Raw genomic sequence first — 19,043 nt, 5'->3', positions numbered from 1 at the left:
GTTAGTATAATAAAAATTAATATAATTATAATATGTAGTTTATTTGGTTTGTTTTTAAGTTTTTAATTATTTTTAGATGAATTTAATGATATATGAACGGTTTGAGTCAGTTTTGAAGAAATCTAATAAACATGTTTTTCTACTTAAAAATCTGATTAGCTGCTGCTGATCTTCGTAAGTTTATTTTGTAACGGAACTTTGGCGTAGAATGATGATGCTGAATAGAGAATATTGGATATGAGGACAAGGTTTCTTATGTGAACAAGTGCATATTAGTTATTCACTAGATTTGCCCTTTTTTTTCTTTATTTTTATTATAAGAAAAATGCTAGCAAGTGTCAATTCTTATAATAAATTAGGAGTGTCTTTTACTTGAAATTTTTTTTATTCAAGTTAGGTCAAATCACTAAATTATTGTGAGAGATCAATTTCTTTCTATTAATATTTAACACAGTATAATCGATACTTAAATTCAATGTCACTTACCAAATTATAACAATCATACATTAGTTAATTCACACACTAGAGTTGTTGTTTGTGTAAATGAAAAAAAAAAAAAACGTAACATTTCATTAATTGTTCAGAGTGTAGTTCTTCTCTCTTTTCAGTCTTTACCATTTACAGTGTTTCTCCACGGTAGCAAAGTTTTCTTCTTCACTTATATTATATTGTTGATCAATTAAAAGCCATCTTACATACAATTTTTGAGAATTATATAAAATTAAGTCTTATTATATTATATGTAGTAATCAATAATTAAATGACAGTACAAAAATCTTATATATTATCAAAACGTACTGATTAAAATATTAATTTAATTTGACTAGATTATACATATATATATATATATATATATATATATATAAGTAATTTAATTAGATGGATTATTCAGGTGCTCAAACTAATCGGATTGAACCCCCATTGAAACGTAAGGAAAGATACTACTGGTGTTGTTTTTGAAGTCAAGAAAGGAAATCCCATTAAGCTAGGCTTTAATATCGAAAGTCCTGTCTTGTCCAATTCAAGAAATTAGTTGAGGTTGCCATTCGCATGTTGTAGCCACATTACACATGGCAGCTTATAAGAGATAGTAACAAGGACAAGAACTAAGAAAAAATAACCTTGGGATTTCTTCATTTACCGGCAAATTTTGTGGATTCAATTGGCCATGCAAGCCATGCTTTTGAAGGAAATTAAACCTGCTTACTCCATGGCTACCTAGTTTGCTCAGTCAAAATTCAAAACTCAACAACATTATAGCTTGGCATAATTGGCTAAATGGGCAATCATGCAAGGTATTGGTACATTTGTCTCCACCGGATACTAATTTATTGAGCAATGCAACTAAAGCTTGCCAAAATGGAACATACACAAGGAAAATAATCCATGCACACCTAAGTTTTAATTAACACTTGTAATGATCTATTTAGTTTAGGAAAGAAAATGAAAGTACAATAAAAGAAAAATAGTGTAGAAAATGAGATGATTTTTGGTTGTTTGGTAAAAGAAAAGGAAAATAAATTTGTTCTTTCTTTTTATTTGGTTGTATAAAAATTGAGAGAATATATGACATAAATATCCTAAATAAGAAAAAGATGTTACATAAATAAGTATATATTTTAGCATGTTTGGATTGCTGATGGGGCAATCCGAAACAGATCGAGGTTCCAAAAGCAAGTTCATTGATACTTTTGCATTGAAATTGTTTTGTATTTCGTACTACAGTAAAATTGTTGGAGTGTCAAGCATTCCCTTTATCTTTTACTGATCATTCATTTGATTATTTTTGCTCAAAAGTAACGGAAAAACTATTTTAGATTATATCCATATAATTCTCTTGTTTCCTTTATGTTGTGCAATCCTCCAAATAATAGGAATATGGCTTTCTCTCGTCTTTTCTTTCCACTAAGAATCATTCCACCATTTTCAATAGAAACAAACAATGGATTAGAGAGAGACTAAAGCAAACTGTGTTTCAATTGAGTAAAGATTTATAATAAAAAAATCTTCATTTAATAATTTTTTAATAAAATAAATTAGTTGATATATTACCATAAAGTTATTATGTTAATATTTTATTTACTTTTTCAAATAATATATGACTATCTTAATTTAAAAATAAAATATTTCTCTTCCCATCTCTTTCTTTCTTAAACATAATTCCTACGCACACTTTAAGATTGGAAGGAAAGAGATCATTAACATATTATTTAATTAAAAGTACACAAGTGTTCAAGTAACTTTTTCCTAAATTTAAATATTTTAAAGAAATTTTTACTTATTTTTATTTATTTTCTAACACACATAATTTTATATCAATCAAATTTTATTATTTAGTTGCAAAAAGTCTGACAAATAATTTTTTTACACCTATATGTTGAGTTGATGATCTTCTAATTGAGTTTCTTCATTTTATTTACCGATTATGGTTATAATATATAAATTGTGAAAAGATTGTTTATGTTAAAAAATTTCATAATTTCTTAATGTCTTTATTTTTCAGTTTTTTATTTTAATATTTTATATCGCATTATTTCTTTCTATTTTTTTTTTACAAGAATCAGTATTTTAACTTGTGTTGGACAAGATGAATATTTATTTTGTATAATTAAAACTCATAATAAATAAATAACTTTAAATAACTAAATGATGTTATAATTAAAATTTATAATAAAAAAAATTAATATATAAATTATATTTAGATTTAGAATGATAATTTAAAGGTGATATAAAGTTACTTTTGAAATGAAGCGGATAGGCGTTTAAGAAAATAAAGTGTATATAGATAAAGATAAAAAGATAATGGTTGAGAGAATTTTTTATTAGTTATAGACTTATAGAGATAAATACATTTCCTTGGAGAGAGAGAGAGAGAATGTTAAAAATACTTGATAATAAAAGGATGAGAATGAATGGCATCCTCACTTTTCATCTCTATCCATTCATCAAATTCAGAATTCTAATTCGTAATACAAGAGTAGATGGTAGATAATTGAAAACGTAATAGCTAATGTTAGGATTTCTTTATTGCCCATGAATTAATGCTAGAATTTTAAAATCTCATGTAAATAAAAAATAAATTTGCTTCAAAAATGAGAAATAAAAAAAAATAGAGGTACTCTAATATACTAGGAGAGGTGAAAGATAACATTAGTAATGTTTAACAAACCTTATCATGTATCATTGTACGTGAAATTAAATGCCGATTAATCACCTTATCAACTTCGAAGTTGATGTATTAACAGATAAATGGCAATAACTGATAAGTATGGATTGCCTCTAATATTAAAAAATTACATCCAGAAAATAAAAATATAATATATAATGATAATATCTCTATATTTATTATTGACTCCTCCCTCTCATGTGTCTTCATTATAATTGTAAATTTTATTTTTATCGATAAATGTTAATTTATTAAAATTATTATAAATAGGAGAAATTGGGACTCGCGACCTCTCATTTTCCACTCTCCTTTAATCTTTTAAGTCTTTTTTTCTGACTATGAAGTTAATTTTATATCTCCCATTTGATAGATATGTATGTTTAACTTGTTTTAGAAAGCGAAATTAAGTAATGTAACATTCAACAAATGATGTATGATAGTATTTAGTTACACAAGAGTATAAATGTGTGTAGATCAAAATCGATTAAGCTAACTGTCTAATTGATCAATCAATAAATTAATCTTGAATCACATAAAACACAATTAAAATGTTTTTCTTTTGTATAATAAATAAAGTAACAAGACCATGGTCTTGCATTCTAAGATTCAATATCTATCCTCTTAACCTTTAAAGACACTCTTGTTGACAGTTGCAGCAGCCAAAAACTGACCATTTTGTGGCTAATTTTGTACTCCAAAACAGAGAAGTTCTTAAACCTGGTTGACCATGTGAATCACAAATTCCAGAAGCACACTTGGTTGTGATTTCAAATACTTTATTTGCACGTAACCCTAATTGCAAAGTCCTTATATTACTGTTTTCTCAACCACTGCAGGTATGGCTCTTGGTAGAACAAGCAATACTTTCGAAGCATTTTTGGGCCCTATTATTATTGTTTACCTAAACAGGTAATAAGACTTCATTAGACAACATAAGTGGGCATCTTATACAAATTCCTTCACTGAATAAGTGGGGTATTAACCTTTGGGCTTGGCCCTGTATAATGTTACACTCAACAACGATGATATATATATATATATGAGTAGAAGATAGTGTTAGGGAGTTTAGAGTTAGACTCTCTTGGCTATTTGCTTGATTAGAGAGCTAGTAGAAATTGATTGAAGAAAATAAATTTTAAATGCAGTTATTTAGGATTTGTTGTACTGTTTTTTTAATTATGTTCTGGACTCATCCTTAGAAAATTTGGCCCAATTATTGAATGATCTAAATCCATCTGGACCTAAAAACACACCATCAAGAACTTTGTAAGACCGAATAGATCGACCTTAATGTAGTCGCAAAGCATGGGAATCATGGCCAAATTATATTGATGAGGGATTAAGTTATTCTTAAGAGTTACTATCAATTCTTATATTTCATTTTCTTTTAATCTTATTGTTAAAAATGAATTAATTATTAAAAACATTAAATTAGAAGAAAATTAAATGTGAGGATAGAGGAAAACTCTGTTAAAGTTATTCTCATAATAACTTAATCCCTCCTCTATTATACTAGAGATAACAATTATGTTAGAATTTATCCAAAAAGATATTTTCCATACCACATGAGCAAACACTACTTCTGAGGTGTATAATAATAGCATATCAAAGTGGAATTGTAACCCGTTGGAGAGCATTATATTGGGACCTGTTTCAATTGAAAGTTGTTTTCGGCAACACCGGTTGCTCTTCCTGCAAAGTGGGCTACACCATGGCAAATTAATATCAAAAAATAAAGAAGGAAGATGGCCTTAAAAAAATGTGAGAAAGGAACCGTTTGAGAAACTTTAGAGTTTAATTTCTTGGTTGGAATAAAAATTTGATTGGAAAAAATGTGATGTGGTATTATACGAAAGCATAAAATATTGTTAAAAAAGTAAAAGAAAAACTTTGGTGGATTTGTTGCTTGGATAAAAAATCAAAATATAGTATTAAGTAGACTAAAGGATCTAAGGAATTCCTCTATCCTTTTTCATCCATATCCTACATATACTAACTAAGTGTCAAAGTCATTGTAACCATTGAAATTTGGTTGGCGTGTGTTGAAGGATAATTCATTTGAATATTCCATCTTAGAGAATTGATGTTGAATAAATTAGAATTCCAGTTTTATCTCGGTATTGCGTGCAATAAAACCTTTCATTAAATGTTAGTATAAGTTATCAAGATGAAACTATAATTCTGATTGGAAAATAACACTAAAAATACCTAAATAACTGAATCTATATTTAAAAAAAAAACAAAAAAAAAACTAGCAGAAACTACTGAAGCTAGATAACATTTTGGAGATTGAAATTGAAACGTCAGTTCCTCAACATGATGTGAAGCTGGAAATGGCCTTAGCAGAAAACACAAAGAAAAACAGCAAACACTAGTAAAAGAATGGTACAAGAATTCCATGTAGGTTCATTTTAAGACAAGGTTTTTCAATTTGGTTTCCCGTGGTGATTCTTTCGTTGCTTCTAACATATCAAGAAGTTATTACTGCAACTTGAACTAAGAAATTTGGAATCACTTTTTAAATTTCTTCACACTCCAACAATTTAAGAAGAAGAAAATATTAAAACCATTGTATTAAGCGCAAGTTATCTTGTAGTACCATGAAAGAAAGGTTCAAGGGAACCATTACCAACGACTACTTTGGGAGATCCTAGAAGAATGACTTGCATTGGAAGAAATACCAAGTCTAGAGTTTCAAGCAGGGACGATTTTATCAATTTTCTTAAAGAGTTTTTGGAAAGAAAAAAAAATCCCCTCTGAAATAGTTGTACTACGTAATAATTGTTATCAAGCAAAACTTCTACTTTATTTTTGAAGTTAAATAAATTAACTTTAAATGGTTAACTAAATGTAATTGAAATATTTATTTAAATTTATTAAGGGAAATGATAATTAGTATGAAAATATTTTCGTTCGTAAAAGACATATGAATGATGTATATTGGTTATTTTTTTACCAAGTTCACTAGCTGAGTAGTTAAATCTTCACCTTCGTCTAGTGGGGTGGGAATATTTGTAAATAGAACTCTAATGATAAGTAAGTTAAATATGAGATATTCATGTTTTTGAGAATAAATAGAAATGTATCTTTCTTTTGGGTTTTTCGTCTCATTAATTATTCTTTACTAGTTTGACGTGTACTTTCATCATGTAGATTGTGCCTAGAGGTGTTCAACTATGGGACACATGCATGCAACATCTATTGAATTTAGTTTTTTTATTATTCTTTTTCATGTTGTTTCTGTGTTACTCCTTTAAAATTATATAATTTTTATAATTTTTAAAATTAAATGTCACCATTAAATATCAACACAATTATTATGAGTGTTATTTTGATAAGGTAACAAAAGGACAACATGAGAAGAGATGATAGAAAAACCAAATCCAACATCTATCCAATTAGGTACCGAGCGTTATGATCTATTGAGTATGCATCAAACTTATGGCCTGTACGATACAGTTATATTTTGAAAATTAAATTATGGTGTATCCCGTCAAATCTTAACTACATAATGCTATTGGTTAAAAAATGAATTCATGCAATTTGTGGAATGAAGGTTTCGTACCAAATAGCAATTCTCTTAAGTTAACATCAATCATAATTAATCTTATATTGAAAAGTGTGTTACAGCCGACAGAACAAAGAATTAATTACAGTGTGACCAAACAAAATAATATTAAGAACCACCAAATTATAGATTCATTGGAAACAACATAGTACATCACAAAAATAAGGGTTGCAAGTTGTAACTTTAGAATTAAAAAATTGATTTAGTTCCTCTTTATTTTAAAATATGCTAGAATTAATTATAATAATTTTTATTTTAAACCATGAACATAACTTAGAATGTGTGGTAAATTAATCTTAGCTATATAGTATACATTAAAATATGTGATTGATTTTACATGATAAATGAATGACTTTTTGAAAACACTTCTTACTAATTTATTTTTTGAAAAATCAACTTGTTGTGTTAAAATAATATATAATAACTCATTCAGAAAATAAAAATAAAAATATACAATAATATCTACAAACCATCTTGTATATCTAACCTAATTTATTTTCCGATTGATAGATACTATTAAATTATTAAATTTGAGGGGTTTAATTAGTCATCGAAACAAAGACACAAGAGAAAACACAAGAGAAAAAAAATTACACTCACACCTCTTGAGGTTAGTGCTTATTACACTTATACCCCCTTCTTAAAATCGTATTTCGTTTGTCTTCTTTGAACAATCATTGTTACCAACGGTATTAATTTTTTATAAAATACCCTAAGAACTCCTATCACTCTCTACAAGTTTGTTCTCAACCCAAGTTCAAGCCAGATTTCGCCTACAAAAAGACCATCAACTCACTCTTCATCTCCCTTGTCAACTTCATCACTTTTGTCGACCACAACAACTTCATTGTCCGTGCCTCCTCTAATGCCATCTAAGGCCTCTTCCAGTGTTGCAGCGACCTCACAACTGATCAGTGCTCTCACTACATGTCACATACAATCACCCAGCTCGACAACCTTTGCTTTACCTCCTATGGCTGACACATTGCAACTTGACCGTTGTTTCATCGAGTACGACAATACCACCTTCATCGAGGTCAAGAATGTGATCACAATACCACAAGATCCTCACTTCTTTCTCCTTTTCTCATTATCTTTGATATTGTTACTAGCTCAGGGGTCACGATGTAATGGATAATAAAAAAACAAGAGAATCTTGTGTATGATAAAAAAAGAGTGAAATTGAGTGTAATAAGCACTAATCTTAAGGATGCAATTGTAATTTACTCTTAAAAAAACTTTAAATATTTGCCTTCATTTTATTGTAAAAGTAAAGCACGGGTGTAGTTGAATATTTAAACTTTAAATATTTAACATCAAATTCTTTACCAAAAAGACAAAATAACTAGTTTAATGAAAGATTGAGTTTACAAATTACAAGGATTTAGTGCCTATAATCTTTTATTATATACTTTTGTCTTCCTACAATAATAATAATGATAATGCAGGATGATTGGGAAATCAATTTAATTAATAGAATAAAAAAGGGAGGAAGATACAAAGTGATTCTATTACTTACACATTAAAAACTAATTATAGATATACATCTGTCTCTTATTTACAATGTCAACAGACAAAGAAACCCATCGTAGTATCCACAATTTTGCAGTAGTAAAGCTATACTCCTCAAGCTTTCTCTACCTCTCCAACCATATTAAATTAACAGTGTTAATTAAGCCTCCAGTGCCAAATGAAACAATATTTCCATGCCTGAATTTAAAGGTGGAAAGGAGAAGGGCAAATACAATTACAATTAACTATAGACCAATGACAAATGTATATAAATTAATCAATATTAATAAATAAATATATCCAACAGTTCCACATATATGATGAACAATTCTTGTACAAGCACACAATGCCTATGCCTATACACAACTAATATAAATACCAGTGATAACATCAATAAGAACTTTGTTGTCTTTTTCTTTATTATTTTAATGTATCCTAGTTTTTTTTTTAAGTTGCCCCTAGAAGCATTATATGCTAATACAAGAATTACAAATGATTAATTGTGTTGAAAAAAAATATACCAAGAAACTTAAAACAATTAGTAAATCAGATGCAAACAAATTACCTCCAATCAAATTCATCTCCATTTTCTTCAAAATGATTCTTCATTTTCAGGCTTTCTGTCACTATTTACATACATGAGATGAGCCCCGGTGTTTAAGTGCTCCATTCTATTATTTACAATCTCATGCTGAGTATTTGGTCTAAAGGTGTCATTGTTATTTACAAAGTTCAAAGTTTCAGATGCCACCAAATGATTATCCCACTCAGTTCCTTCAATTCCACTTCTAAATTCAGAAACAGCATCACCAGCCTTAGTCACACTCTCAGGAGATTCCAAAATAGTCCTGGGTGAAATCCTGCCATTTCCGGCCAGCCTAGAACTGCGATGCAACAGCTGTTCATTTGTCTTGCTATCCATAGCAGGAGTCCTGTAACACAATCATAACTTTTGAATGTCATAATTAAGCAAGCTACCTCAAAGAAAATGAGGGGACAATTCAAGAATGTATTAAAGCAGGAAAAAAAGCCTAAGAAAATTTATGTCAAATGTCAAGTATTAAAAACTACATACTCTAAAATTGAATTAAGTTGTCATTAGACCTTGTTTGTGGTACTTTTGGAGTCTGAATATGGTCGAAAATCGGAACCAAGTCTTTCGATCTAGCTTCAATCATGCAAGTTGGCATACTTTCAATCTCAAATTCACCTCCTGAAGCAGCTGCTTCTTCATCCATTATGGTAGATTCTTGCAACATTGAATGAAAATATATCTGGTTGGCAAAACAATTGCACATGTAAATATCCAACTATAGGGTATAACATAAGAGACTAAAAGCTTAGTTTTCTGACTTTAAATTAATAATAATAATATACCACTGGCTTTGCCCACAATGAAGTCTGAGCTTCATGCATTTGCAGTTCAGCTTCTGAAATATACAAAAGATGCTCCTCCTCAAGACAGAGATTCACTTTCATAACTCCATTCTTGATTTTCGGGCTAGTGTTTTTCTCCTCCCCCACTTCCTCTGGATATATTTTATTGACGTCTGAAATTCCATTCTCACCATATATGTCTACATTATCTTCTCGCTCTCTCCGACTATGACTCTGACATATATTCCATTTATGGATGGCCTCAACTACTAATCTTGTATCAGCCTGTGGAATGGATTCATAAGCAGGGGACAATCCAGAAACAACAGCTGAATCTTGACCAGTTATTGTCCTCAAAGCATATTGTACCATGGAACCAGAGGGTGAAAAGACCAACAGCTGATACTTTGCCTTAGGAAAGTTCCCTTCATTGCCTTTATAGTTACGGAAAGATGAAGCAATGGCCCCAGAAAGGGCATTTTTCCTACCAGTTGCAGCTGCAGCAGCACCGCTTACAGTGCCTCTCCAGCCATTAGCTCCGTTCCTAATTCTGCTTACAACAGAAAGTGTGATTGGAGGGCCAGTAACAAACAGGCTCTGCTGTTTAGGCATTTGCATGGCCGAACTATGAGACCGACGAACTGCATGATTAGTTGTAGTGCCTAATCCACTATTTTTTGCCGTAAAACTATCATCAAAGGACTGGATATTTACATGTCCTCCTTGAGGATTTATGGCAAATAGATGGCTAGTTCCCCTTGAAGAACTAATCATAATCCACTTGCTGTCATCACTGAAACTGATATCTTGTATAACCTGAAAAGTCCAATACAGATTGATGGGTCCATGTTGCTTGTAGATATATATTGTGAAAAAAGACAATGATTATGAATTAAACCAAAGAACAAGTGGTAATGAATATGCACTTACCGCATTTGTAAAGCCGCGTTGCAACCTATACAAATGAACATAAGAAGGACCAGTAACAGATGCTGGCAAATTCTCACTTGCAGGCATTATCTTGAAAACATTTATATTATGACCTTGAATGGAAGCTGTCACTAAAATGGTGCCACTAGGATCAAAGCACAATGCTGAAATAGGACTCTTGTGGGCCCAGAATTGCACAATAACATTTTTTGAGACAATATCTTTAACAATAACCTGAAAGAGAGCAAAAACAAAGTTATCTTATGTAAACACAAAGAAATGCAACAATGGCGGCAACAATAATGAAACATAACCTGAGATAAAACAAAACGTAAGAGTCGCAAGTAATTGCAAAAAACTTATGTTTAGAAAGACATGACTCTAATAGAAACAATATTTGAACGTAGAATGCAGAAAGTGGATACAATTTAATTAACAATATAATACTAAATACCATCTCAACCAACCAAGTACAACCTAAGATACACTAATTTATCATATCTAATTGAGCCACAAAATAAAATATTCAAGTGCAATATGAAATATTGTATAAGTTAGCATAAAATCAAGAACAGCATTTCACCATTCCAATGTTATCTGCATCAGTTGAATGGCCATTAATAGTTCCATTGCCCTTAGAGACAGAATTTACAGATTGTAATGAACCATTGCTATCAGAGCAATATCTGGAAAGTTTCTTATACCCCATGTCTCCAAGGGTCACAATCCCAGAAGCAAGATGCTTGCTGGACTCTTTGGCATAATGTGCAATCAAGCTCCCATTAGAAGAAAAACCAGGAAAGCTTCCAGAAGGTGTCAACTGTTGTGGACACACATGTCCTGAATTGGAGATTGCAACTGGACTTCCACTATAAGCAAGCCATCTTGGTCCCACAGCAAGTGGTCCATAACCTATGCCTCCGGAACCAGGGCAACTCATTACTATAGGATTGGTAAGTAAAGTATATTCCCTTTCTAATGTGGTAGCATCAAAACAGTGTATCTGCAAAGGAATGACTCCGTTAAAATTTAAAGAAAGCACATACTAAACGTGATTGGTAAACATTAAAAAGTATACCTGAGTGGACTGAGAAACCGCAACTACCCGAGAACTGCACCTCACAGAATAAACAACTGATCTAAACTTCAGTACATGAACGTAAGATTGGGATTTCATAGAATAAAACCGAACGGTAGTTGGCAGATAGCTTCCATTTATTTGGTCATGGGAGTTTGTAGTGCTTCCATTGTAAGGGGTGGTCGACCCATCCTGAACATTGTTACTTCCAGCAAAGAACCCATCAGTACAAACTACCAACAGCTGGCGGCTGTTTGCATACTTGTCTTCGGATTTCTTAGACGCAATTGGATTAGGTACCATTTGCATAAACGAAACAGGACCATCATGTCTGGAAACCAGGTCTCGAACATTGTTTGATTCATCAACATGCCAAACCTGGAATCCAGATCGATAACCTAGAAGAAGTACTTGTTGAATAACTTCACCCTCACTCTCTAACTTGTCAAACCCAGCCCAGATAACCTATATAAATTTAAGATTGAAATGAATCATCAGTTCTGAATAAAATTTTAAAATCTAAATAGAATAAAGTATTAATTAATCAGTAAGAAAAGAAAAAATAAATCTCAGATGCCAAACAACAAATCAAACCTAGCTTTGTGAAGAAAATGCTATGCTAAGAACTTGATGTCTATGTAACCAATGGACATCAATTCAATAGAAACTAAAACGAAAGCTCAAACTTTTCAACTTAGCAGTCCCCTTACAACAAATAATGCACCTTGATAGGAAAATTCATCAAATAACCTGTTTTGAAGGAATAATTGATAAGCACAGTGAATTTGATTGCAGAAACCTATAATTTATAAGTTCGCACATCCACCTCAAAAAAGGGGATTGCTGTCATATACAGAAGTCTATTAATTCCATTATCAAGAGAGAGAAATATAAAGGCACTCCAGCATTCCAAATGATTGTGACATTCAACTTTTAGTTTCACATCAATTAATGTGCCACTGAAGTAAAGAAAAATATTTATTTCCAAAACAGACTTCCTATACCTCTTTGACTACCTAACAAACACATGGTTAATTTAACTACCAAGAAACAGAAAGAGGCATAGAGTACACTTCAAAGAAAATAAGTTAATGAAAATTAATAGGGATATCCATGATAAGGTACAATTTGGTGACCCAGAAAATATTTTAAGCCTTATAAAACTTTATACTCAAGTAACCAATCCAACAAAATATGTTAGGAGTTCAACATTCCAACCAATAAAATGCTAATAGCTCAGAAGACCAAAAATAAAATTATAAAATAATTTTTTGACCAATTTTTAATCAACAGCATTATGTCGCATGATATGCCTCTGCTCGTATCCAAGAGTCGTTATTATTCCTTAAACACAGGATCCTCAAACCCAAATATTCCATATTTCTAGCCAAAATGAATAAAATCTTAAGTGACAACTAAAAACCTTCATAACACCAAACTATCCAAGAGACAAGCGGGAAAGAGACTAGCAGAATTATAAACTAGAAACCTAAAAAGAACCCAAACCACCAAATTGTCTGATATTAAAGTGTCCAGACACCAGCATATCGAAATTGCAAGAATGTATTAAACTACTTTTTTAAATACAGCCTGCATATACCCAACATGGTTGGCCTCAAACTTTACCCACTATAGCAGGGGTTCAAACCAAATTTGAGAAGGGATGCCTAATGACTACGACTGACCTGAGGGTTACACACCTGTGCTTATGAATATAAAGTATAGCCTGCATCTAAATGTTAACATTTTTCAAAACATTCCATTCTACAAAGCATCTTTGCTAAATAAACAAGACAAGCATGCTCAAAAACTTCACAAACTGGAAGGCGCTAACTTAGCAAACACACTCACTCAGTAAGCTAAGATGGCTAAGCAATGGCATTCTTATCCCCAAATCACACATAAATTCTTGGTTATAAAAAATGCTTGACAACTGCAATTTTGACCGCATCATCAAGCTTCTGGGGGGTGTCCACAGCTACAATTGCAGCCACATCAGCCGCATTTCTATGCAATTCCCCAAAATATCAAGGAACGCAACAAATTCAAGTATAGAATTTTGTACAATGCCTAAATTACTGAGTATGAACTAACAGCAACTATACTAGATTCAACGCGTAAAAATTAAAACCTATCATCAGAAGAAACCACAACCGTTCAACAGGATACATAATCAAGATTTTGTCTCAAACTCTCAATCACAAACTTAGGAATTAATTAAATAATTATGCTTAAACCAAAAAACAAACACCCTATAAATAATCATACTTAAACCAAAAATAAACACCCTATAAATGCAATCAGCCGCCTTCAAAATTTAAATCTATACAAACCACAAGTTCACCATGATGACCAAACAAGCAACTATTCCCGAATCACCAATAAATTAAAAAAACTGACGCATACCTGATCATGGTCAGGGTCATCATCCCTCTCCACAATGGATGATGCAACCGATGCAGCAGAACGTGCAACAGTGGAAGCACCAGAGGAAACAATTCTGAGGTAGCTAGAGAGAGCACGGAAAGAACTTGGAATGAAGCCGTTGGTTCTGCCACCACCACCACCAGCACCACCATTACCCTGATGAAGAAGCTGTTGCTTCTGTGCATCATTCCTCATCCCCATCACCAAACACACCAAAATAGCACCAACCCACAACACAAAAATAATCAACGATTCCTCAAATTCACCTTCAATCATAACCCCCCCAACTTCCCTCCCTTTTCAATCCACCACCACCACTTCTTCACCCTCTTCCACCATCCAACCCACAACCTCACACAAAAAAACAACCTTCAAATTTGCAATCACACCCACCAGAAATCACAACCACCCCAAATAAAAAAAAAAAAAATTGGGTTTTGTTCCAAACCACGATCAATTATTTTTGTTTTTATTATTCTCTATTAACAAATGAAATAATAAAGGATTCAACTAATTACACAAATTTTGAAAGAAAAAAATGAAACTTTACGGTTATAAAATGTAAGACATGATTGAAGATAGATGATTGAGAAAGAGGGGTGTTCCGAAAACCGCCAGAGAAACGGGAAAGAGATCTGAGGAGAGAGAAAACCGAAAGCTAGAGAGAGAGAGAGAAAACTGTAGAGAGAGATTTGGAATTGGTGATTGGATAACGAAGGAAGGAAGAAGCAAAACGAGATGGGGCAAAAGAAAAAAAAAGAGCCTTGGTTCACGTCTCTTATGTTTCTCTCTCTAAAAGGTTTTTTATTAATTTTTTTTCAAAGGTGTTTCTTCTCTTCGGGTTGTTTGTTGGTTGTGTTGGAATTTCAAAGGTTGTTGCTTCCAACCAGTTCAACAAAAAAACTAACCTCGTTTCTCCTTTTATATAACCACTATTACACGTTATGTCCAGTATCAAACGCTGTCAAAAACAGTTTTTCTTCTTCCTTCTTTTCACCTCTTTCTCAAAAGAACATTGGTTTGGGGGTACCACTTTTTATCTTGCCTAATTAATTATTATTAGTTATAAGATTAAAATGATTGATGAATTAAATTAGGAGGGTGGCTGTCCCAGTTCCCATTATGCTTTTTACACTTTCCAAGTTAGCAACTTCATTTATGGGAAGAACAATGAATGATAGGAGCACCTAAATATACGTCACTTCACCCATATGTTTACATATTGTTTCTCGATAGTAATCCTTAATTATTTTCATTTCAAAATAAAAATAAAAAATCATTCCAACAAGTAGATAGGATGAGTGATATTATACTCAAATATCAAATTCCGTAAGTAAACTCAAGTATTTATTAATGTTAATTACATTATTACGAAAAAAAAATATTCCTATTAATTATTTAGAAATTACTAATTTTAAAACAATTAATATACAAAATTTATAGTTTTATAAAATATGATAATATATGATTAGATGATAATATGAAAATACCAAGAATTTAACTCGACTAATTAACTACGATACATAAGTTATTGTAAGTTTTTGTTATAAAATTTTATTTTGATGTATTACTAGTATAAAGGTTTTACATTATTAATTAATTAAAATCATCCTAAAAGCATTTATTATAAAAAAAATCTATATTCTATGTGACAATGGGTGATTAAATAATATTATAAAAAAATTATATATATATATATATATATATATATATATATATATATATATATATTTCTTTTTTAATCTCTATTAAAATTTTGTATCCACCAATGTTTTTCCTTTAACATAATTAAGTATAATTGTATAAGTACACCTTTTATATAAAAAAATGATTTATTATCTTTTTGGTCTCCAAATTATTTTTAGATTTTTTATTTTTGTCTTTAATTTAAATCTTGACTGATAAATTTTTTTCTAAATTTCTGATAACTGTTAAATATGAGTTATTTTGATAGTAAAAATATCTTTAAAATATCTTTAAAAATATTTATTTAGCAATTATCTTTGGCTTAAATATTAAGATTTGATATTTTTCTTATTTATGACTTGCAGATATGGAAATGAGAGATTAAAGGAGAAAAAGATCGAAAAAATATCCAAAATATCAAAAAATCTCAAGAAAATATGATTACAAAAAAACAAATCCAAAAGATATCAAAAATATCAAAAAAAAGAAGATTTTTAGCATCAAGCCCAAGTCCACCACAACAACGATAAAGAGGGAGTCAAGTCAAGCAACAGAACATCACAAAACCTCAAAACCTCTCTCGTAAGGATTTCATTTACTTCCTTTCTTTCACCCCTCTTATCCCATCAGTTCTTATACTCCTTTCATCCATTGTAAAGCCCCTCAATGGCAATGGCCATGAGTGGCTAAACCCTTAGTTAGGGCCTGGCAGGTCTAAAAGCCAAGCGATCTTTCTTTCACCCCTCTTATCCCATCAGTTCTTATACTCCTTCCATCCATTGTAAAGCCCTCAATAGCCATGAGTGGCTAAACCTTTAGTTAAGGCCTGACAGGCCTAAAACCAAGCGATGTATGATGTACTCACTATTTATCAATGCAAAGGTATTTTCTATTCTATTATTTTTTTGCTTTTATCTTGCATTATTCATCTTTATATTCTGTTAGGGATTAGACCCTCGGAAGAGGGTAACTACTAAATAAAATTTAAAGAAGGTATGCATGGTTTTAGGGGGTTAGACACTCGAAAGAGGGTAACTTCTAATAGAACAAAAAGAAAGGATTTCATAATAAAATCATTGCTAGGAATAGAATGATAATTTTATACCCATGCATTCTTGCAAACATCTAGACTTCATACTTTGCATTTTATTTATTGAGTCTTTGCAAAAGAATTTGGAAGATAGATAAATAAAATAGGCTTGTCATCCTGAGGGATCAGGGACAAGTAATTGAACAGATGTGGGTAGAACAAAGCCACCTAAATTAATAAAAAAAAATCATAAACTCTCCTAAGCAAACAAGGCAGGTCAGGTTAAATTCTGATTTTATTTTATTTTTATCTTCTATTTTTATCTTTTATTTTTCTTATCTTATCTTTTATCTTTTATTTTCTTTTATCTTTATTATATCTTAATTTAAATATTTTATCTTTTCTATTTTTATCTTTAAATCTTTTGTCATTTCTTTTAAATCTTTATCTTATCTCCTATATTTTCTTATCTTTATTTTAAATTATCTATCTATTGTTTACAAACGAAGTCCCTCTGGATTCGACACTCGGACTTCCGAGTACTTTACTACTTGTGACAAATTTGGTACACTTGCCAACGAGTTAAGAATTTCCTCTATTATCACATTTAATTTTTTTGGTCAAATAACAATGTTAACTAATTGATGATGTAACAAGGCTAGAAGACCTATTTAGTCTCTTTTCTTTGTTCAATTTGATTTTTTATCTTTTAAAAATTTTCATTTTAGTCATTTATCTTTTATATTTGAAATGGTTCTTCCTTTTGTCCATTTAAAATTGACTCTATTAGAAATATAAAAATATCAATGGCTAAACAATGCTACAAAATGTATATTTCTTAGTTTCTCTCTTCTTCCTCCTTCAAAAGTCAAACCAACATGCTTTTCCACAACCATGACATCCATCATTTGCCTTAACTTCTCAATCCTAATGTTGCACCCTTCCTCTAGATCCCTTAACACATTTTCACTTCCTTCCACTTCCTCCAATCTTCACACTCACTTCCTCCAATCTTCACACTCTGCCTCGCTGTTGTCACAAACATCATCATTGCAAATGTTGTCGTTGTGAATGTCACCACCTTTACCCATGGTTCCAAACTTTTTGTTCTCGAACATCACCACATCCACCCTGTGCATTGTCACTGTGAACGTTGTTACCTCCATGTCATACAACAAGATGTTCACATACAAAATCATCCTCTCTCTTTTATCTTCTTCGTGTTGCCTAAGTTCTCGATTTGAACTTGTATCACAAAAGAGAATTGAATTGAATGAGTGAGAATTAGGGAAGAAGTGTTTAGATTGATTGGGATTTGAGTTTCAAAATTTGGAAAAAGAGGATTAGGTTTTTGAGATTGTCAATTTGGAAAATTTTCATTTTATTGTGGCTAAAAAATCGTTAATATCTAAATATTATTAATGGTATTATTTTCAAACTAATAAAAAAACCATTTTAAAAAGATAAATGACTAATATAAACTTTCTAAAATATAAAAAACCAAAATAAACCCAAAAAAATAAGATAAGAAACCAAATAGATCATTTGGTCACCTAACAATAAAGTTGGTAGCTTAACAATTATGCTATTAAAGAGTTTGACAAGCCAATCACTTATAATTTTCTTAGGTATATTATGTTTTTAGCTCAATATTTATTCAAATCATGACATTAAACTAATTTATTAGAAAATAAAAGCATACTTTATAAAAAAATGTTTAATCATTATGTCAAACCCGTGTAAATATGTGACTAATCATTAAGTTGTAAATGATGCTATTACACAATAGTTAACGTTGTGGCCAAAATTTTAATTAGAGATAAAAAAAAAGTATAGATATGAAAAAGTTTCAGAATAAAAAGATAATAAATCCTGTAAAAAAAATATGTTTCATTTAATCAACTAATCAATTGTATCAAAAGAAAATTCACTTAATTTTTCCGTTACAGACAAATTCATTGAATTGATTAGTTAAATAAATTTTGGACATTTATTATTAATTGAATTTGGAGAGAGAACTTGATTTTTTTCGCTGAATATAGAGAGAACTCGATGATTATTATTAAGAAGAAAAACAAGAAAAATAAAAGGGGAATCTTAATTATTTGAAGAAAAAAAAGTATTAATAGTTTACCTTTTATTTTAAATTTGTTGTTATCTAAATTAATAAAAGTCATACTTTATTGTTTATTTAGAAAAACGAATATTTTCCTCAACGATAATTATTTTTTAAATTTTTCTAAAAATAACAAAAACAAATAATTTTAAC

The 19,043-nt window shown here is 30.6% G+C and overlaps 1 protein-coding gene across 2 annotated transcripts; it reads right to left on the bottom strand.

Moving 5' to 3' along the window:
* Positions 1-8,230: 8,230 nt before the first annotated feature.
* On the bottom strand, positions 8,231-14,968 carry LOC100792344 (autophagy-related protein 18f). 2 transcript variants are annotated; one of them, XM_014765077.3, is made up of 8 exons: positions 14,038-14,966; positions 11,632-12,096; positions 11,137-11,556; positions 10,554-10,787; positions 9,624-10,439; positions 9,351-9,520; positions 8,812-9,178; positions 8,231-8,444 (listed from the first exon to the last, which is right to left on the bottom strand). In XM_014765077.3, the coding sequence occupies exons 1-7, from the start codon at positions 14,332-14,334 to the stop codon at positions 8,839-8,841; spliced, it is 2,742 nt and encodes a 913-aa protein (XP_014620563.1). In that variant the 5' UTR covers positions 14,335-14,966; the 3' UTR covers positions 8,231-8,444; positions 8,812-8,838. The 2 variants fall into 2 exon arrangements, with proteins under 2 accessions (XP_014620563.1, XP_006592885.1); XM_006592822.4 differs by lacking the exon at positions 8,231-8,444 and having other exon boundaries at positions 9,036-9,178; positions 9,322-9,520; positions 14,038-14,968.
* Positions 14,969-19,043: the final 4,075 nt, after the last annotated feature.

The sequence above is a fragment of the Glycine max genome, chromosome 12, assembly GCF_000004515.6.
Source record: "Glycine max cultivar Williams 82 chromosome 12, Glycine_max_v4.0, whole genome shotgun sequence".
Classification (NCBI taxonomy): Eukaryota; Viridiplantae; Streptophyta; class Magnoliopsida; order Fabales; family Fabaceae; genus Glycine; species Glycine max.
This window is presented reverse-complemented; position numbering and strand designations above follow the sequence as displayed.